Source organism: Suricata suricatta, chromosome 15, assembly GCF_006229205.1.
Source record: "Suricata suricatta isolate VVHF042 chromosome 15, meerkat_22Aug2017_6uvM2_HiC, whole genome shotgun sequence".
Taxonomy (NCBI): Eukaryota; Metazoa; Chordata; class Mammalia; order Carnivora; family Herpestidae; genus Suricata; species Suricata suricatta.
In genome coordinates, this window is record NC_043714.1 from 77,902,895 (window position 1) to 77,907,973 (window position 5,079).

A 5,079-nucleotide genomic window follows, 5' to 3' on the forward strand; every position below is an offset into this window, starting at 1 on the left:
GGGGGTGAGGAAAGCGGAGAGGGGATCGCCGGACCTGGAACTGCACCGTCTCCTGCATGGCGCCCAGGTGCACAGGGATGTGGGGGGCATTGGACACCAGCCCCCCGTCAGGCCCGAAGAGGGCACAGGAGAAGTCCAGACGCTCCTTGATGTTGGTGGAGATGGCTGTGCGCTGCAGGATGCGGCCCATCTGCTCTGGAGGCACAGAGTGACCAGGCACCTGCTGGCCCCCCCCCCCCCCCCCCCCCCCCCCCCCCCCCCCCCCCCCCCCCCCCCCCCCCCCCCCCCCCGTCACCAGCAGGGACTCCACTTCTGCGCCTTCCCCTGGGTCACACGTTGTCTCTCTCTGCACCCCCTGCCAGCCATGTGCCTGCACTACCTCTGCCCAGTGTGTGCACCCCTCCCCCCAGGAGCAGGGCTGTGGGCACCAGGGCAGCCACTCACCAGCAATGCTCATGAAGCGGTGCGAGAAGATGGACAGATGGATGGGGTCAAGCTGGGCGCCCACCACGCTCGGGGCTTCAGCCCCCACAGAGATGCGGATGTCCCCAGTATCAGTCACCTCTGCCTGGCAGCCGGGCTCCACCAGGATGGTGCTGAGGGCAGGGGCACCAGAGGCTGGAGACGCCGAGCCAGACCCTTCCCCCGTCCCAAATAGGGACCCACATTCCTAGGCTGGGAGACACCCCAACCCTGCCTCTGTAGCCTCGGGCCAGAGAGCCCCTGCCAGGGCCCTGAGCTCACCCCAGCCCAGCAGCTGTGGCCCCACCAGGCTTAGCCCACCTGTTGCTGTCGATGATGAGGCAGGGCCCCTGAAGCTTGTGCCCGCAGGCCAGCTCTCCCAACAGGTACACGGGGGTCTCCTGGTAGCCCCCCTCAAAGTAGCACCGGGTCACCTGAGAAGGGTGTGGGGTGAGTGGGGCTCCTAGGTGCAGCCCCTCCCTGGCTCTCCCCACCCGCAGCTGTCCCCGGGTCCCTGCAGGTGCAGGCAGGTGGGCCGAGGCAAAGCCACCCACCTTGTCTACGCGGGGAGGCCCGGTCTGAGCTTTGGGGACGTCCTCAAGGCGAAGGCCGCTGCGGCCAGTGCCCCTCACGCGCACATCGTCCACCACCACCGGGCGCTCAGGGATGACGAAGCCGAACTCCCTCATGTACCTGTGTGTCCCCCGGCCCCGAGAGACCGGTCAGGGCCAGGCAGTCAGGCCGCCCACTGGGCTCCGGGGACGCAGAGCTGGCATACCTCTCCACGAAGGCCGCGCCAAAGTCGCCGGCGCGGGGCGAGCGGGCCGTGGCCGGGTGCTGGTGGGCAGACACCATGAGGGCACAGTCTGTGCCCTGGTAGCGCAGATGCAGGAAGCCCTCGGTGCTGATCTGGGACCTGCGGCGGGGGGGCGAGCAGGCCACTCACACACGGTGCCCCGGGGGCTCCCAGCCTGCCTCCTCCGGCACGCCAGACCCGGGACATCTGGCAGGAAAGCCAACCCGGGGGTGGCTGGGAGGCTGCAAGGCCCTGCCTGGCCAAGCCGCCCCCCCTCCCCGCCGTGAGCCCCACCTGGGAAAGCCCTGGGCCCGCAGGGCGTCCACGCACTGCTCCTCCAGGCGGCTCAGCCTCTGATCCAGCTGCGCGAAGGTCTCGGGCGCGTAGGGCAAGGAACACGGCTCCTGCGCCTCGTGAACCACGTCCGCCAGGGCCAGCCCCAGCGCTGACAGCAGCCCGCTGTGCCTATGCGGACGGGGCCGCGGCCATGTGGGGTGCCTCCCAAAGCCTGCCCCCCACCCTGACAGGTGTGCCGCTCCCAGACATACCTGTGAATGTGCACAGTGTCCATGCCCAGGGCCCGGGCGATGGCACACGCGTGCTGCCCCCCAGCTCCCCCGAAGCAAGCCAGCACGTGGGCCGAGGGGTCGTGGCCTCTTGCCTGGGAAGCCAGCGGGGGTCGGTGGCACACCCTGCCCCGTCTGGCACCCCCCCATCCCTTACCCTGCTGGGGCTGCCGGAGTGGGAGGGGGCGGGGGGGCGGGGCAGGCGAGGGCGAGGGCCAGGGAGGCGTACCTGCGTGAGCGCGCGGATGGGCCGGCACATGGCCTCGTTGGCCACGCGCACGAACCCCATGGCTACCTCCTCCAGGCTCAGCAGGGAGGCCGGGCAAGGCCCGTTGGTCAGGAAGCTGTTGACCTCAGTGGCCACAGCCTCCAGGGCTTTTCGGGAGGCCTCTGAGGACAGTGGCTGGTCCTCTCCCGGCCCAAAAATGCAGGGGAAGGAGGCAGGCAGTAGGCGACCCAGAACCAGATTCGCATCCGTCACTGTCACGGGGCCCCCTGGGAGGTGTGCACAGTGTGGGGTTTGGGGGCTGGAGATGGGGTCCAGGACTGGGCAGCAGGGTCAGGGCTGAAGAGCGGGGGGTGGGGGGTGGGGGGTGGGGGTGGGGGGGGACAGGCTTGGCAGCACGGGAAGGGGCCCGGCGGAGCAGACTTACCTTTTCGGTAGCAGGCGGGGCCGGGATGGGCTCCTGCAGATTCAGGCCCCACCACAAAGAGACCAGACCTTGGGAGAGGGGGGACCGGACTTAGAGGTAGGTTGGGAGGCGGGGCTGGGGCTGCCCAGCCTAGGTGCAGGGCCTGACCTGAAGAAGAGGCGGGAGCCCCCACCAGCTGCCACTGTGTTGATGTCCAGCTGGGGGGCCTGGAGGGTGACACCAGCCGTGCTGGCCTCAAAGACATGCTCAAACTCCCCAGCGTAGCGGCTCACATCGGTGGATGTGCCTGGAGGAGGGAGGGGGCCAGGAGTCACCGCACAGACCCAGCGCCAGGCAGTGCTCAGCCCTGAGGCCGTGGGGGAGACTCCTCTTGGTCCCACCCCTCCAGCCTCCGCACCTCCCATGTCGAAGCCGATGACAGGCTGGCCACCTTCCACCCGGTAGGTGGTGGCTGAGTAGCCAACCACACCCCCAGCAGGGCCAGAGAGCACAGCCCGGGAGCCGCTGAAGGAATCCATGGGCGCCAGGCCTCCATCCGAGCGCATGAACAGCACCTGCACGTCCTGCGGACCAGTGGCAGCCGGTGAGGGGCTGGGCAGGCAGGGGTGGGGGCGGCCAGGAGCAGCAGGCGGGGGGCCTCACCTTGAGCTGGCCCTGGAAGCCACGGCGGAAACCCTGCACATACCGCTGGATGGTGGGTGTAAGGTAGGCGTCGGCACAGGCCGTGTGCCCCCGAGGCACGATGCGCACCATGGGCATGGCGTCCGAGGACAGTGACACATGTGTGAAGCCCAGCTCCCGGGCCAGTGCGCCCACCTCCTGCTCGTGCTGGGCCCACCTGTAAGGACGACGGCCCGTGGCACTGCGCCTCTTGGCCACGGCCTCGTCCCCCGCCCGGAGCCCCGGCCGGGCCACACTCACGTGTAGGAGTGCATGAGCACCACGGCCAGGCTGCGGATGCCTCTGGACAGGAGCCCCTCCAGCTTCCCACGCAGAGCCCCCAGGTCCACAGGCTGCTGCACCTCCAGCAGGTCCCCTGTGCGGCCTGCCAGGAAGCCCGTTACCGCCCCGTCAAAGGCCCACCGGGGGCCACGGCCCCCACACCCCAACCCTGGGGCACCCGCACCTTTGACAGGGGTCCCCGCGCCTGGCTCCCCGCGGTACAGCACCACACGCTCGTCAACTTCCAGCACCTCTTCGTACAGCACCTCGGGCATGGGCACGGCCTGGGGGCAGGCAGAGACTCAGAGGACGCCAAGGCCCGAGGGTCCTTGCTGGGGTTCTGGTGGGTGGGGCCGTGTCCCTGCAGGCCTGTCTGTAGGGCATAGGCCCCTGTGAACACAGAAGGGTCGCCCCAGCAAGGCCCACCCGGGGGGCGGCTCTCTGCCCCCAGACACCTGAGTGCAGAAAACTGCCCCACCCCCACAAGGGCAGCTCCCTGGAGGAACCCAGCAGTAGGGGTGGGGGCAGGGGGGTGGGAGAGTGGGGGGTGGGCCCCTAACCCCCTACCCCTCACCCTGAACAGTATGTCTTGGCTTGCCCCATACCCAGGATCCAGGACCGGGCATGGGGACAGATGGGAACAAGACAACATGTGGCCACCCTGAAGACCTGGGGTCACAGTGCCTGCTAGCATGCCTTGGGCCAGCACTGACCCTTCCAAGGACTGCCCTCCCGAGGGGCCATGGCATCCCTGGGAAACCGGGAGCTGCACGACACAGCTGGAGGGGGTGCACTCACCAGGTCAAAGAGGTCCTCTCGGGCCTGGGTGCCCACGTGCAGCAGGTCTCGGAAGCCGCGTGTCACCAGCAGTGCCACCCGCTCCCCCCGCCGCTCCAGCAACGCGTTGGTGGCCACTGTGGTGCCCATGCGGATGCTGGCAATGCGGCTGGTGTCCAGCGGCCGGTCCCGCGGCAACAGCATGCCCCCCTCCTGGGAACCACACAGTCAGTGTCAGTCCCCTGCTCCCCAGGTTCCTCCCCATCCCGCCACTCTGCCTTGCCCTGGCCACCTGCTCCAGGATGCGGCGGATGCCCTCAGTAGGTGCATCTACATAGTTGGCAGGGTCCTCTGAGAGCAGCTTCAAGACCCTCACATGCCCGCCAGGGCACTGGGCAAAGACATCTGTGAAGGTGCCTCCACGGTCGATGGCGAAATGGAAACGCCCCTCAGGGCTGCCCATGGTGACAGGGCTAGAGTCCAGCAGTGACTCTTCAGCCGGCAGTCCTGGGAGAACTGGACAGAGACAGCAGATCAGGCGACAGGCCTGGGGAAAATCCGCGGCTTGGGAGCCCTGGGCAGAGCTGGGCTGCGGAGGGCACGCGGGGGCTTCCAGGTCCAAGGAAAAGCGGTGGGCAGAGCCAGGCCTGCAGGTCCGGCTCAGAAGGCAGCCCGAGGCGCGACCAGAGCTGGGCACGTGGGGGCGCCAGACCTAATGCCCCTCGTTACCGGTTCTCAGTGCCCCGGTTGCGGCGGAAATCCCCGGAGCAGGCCTTGCAGGGGCGGAGGCCGCGGGCCGGTGGGTCTGGGCGCCGTTCGCCCGAGGAGGCACGGGGGCTGAGGGCAGGTGACTTCCCAGTCGCTCGACCTTGGGGCCCAGGCC

General features: G+C 68.9%; 1 protein-coding gene across 3 annotated transcripts in view; it reads right to left on the reverse strand.

Moving 5' to 3' along the window:
- Positions 1–5,079, reverse strand: part of OPLAH (5-oxoprolinase, ATP-hydrolysing) — a 12,997-nt gene that overhangs the window by 4,708 nt on the left and 3,210 nt on the right. For 2 of the 3 annotated variants that reach the window (XM_029923178.1, XM_029923177.1), the window contains exons 2-17: positions 4,489–4,712; positions 4,218–4,409; positions 3,604–3,703; positions 3,399–3,522; positions 3,120–3,315; positions 2,875–3,040; positions 2,625–2,763; positions 2,478–2,545; positions 2,054–2,319; positions 1,807–1,919; positions 1,553–1,723; positions 1,241–1,378; positions 1,017–1,155; positions 784–896; positions 445–596; positions 35–195 (exon numbers count right to left, since the gene is read on the reverse strand). In XM_029923178.1, the coding sequence (XP_029779038.1) occupies positions 35–195; positions 445–596; positions 784–896; positions 1,017–1,155; positions 1,241–1,378; positions 1,553–1,723; positions 1,807–1,919; positions 2,054–2,319; positions 2,478–2,545; positions 2,625–2,763; positions 2,875–3,040; positions 3,120–3,315; positions 3,399–3,522; positions 3,604–3,703; positions 4,218–4,409; positions 4,489–4,659 (2,409 nt within the window). In that variant the 5' untranslated portion in view covers positions 4,660–4,712. Of the gene's footprint in view, positions 1–34; positions 196–444; positions 597–783; positions 897–1,016; positions 1,156–1,240; positions 1,379–1,552; positions 1,724–1,806; positions 1,920–2,053; positions 2,320–2,477; positions 2,546–2,624; positions 2,764–2,874; positions 3,041–3,119; positions 3,316–3,398; positions 3,523–3,603; positions 3,704–4,217; positions 4,410–4,488; positions 4,713–4,925; positions 5,059–5,079 lie in introns of those variants that run through there. The other variant, XM_029923179.1, reaches the window with a different exon arrangement.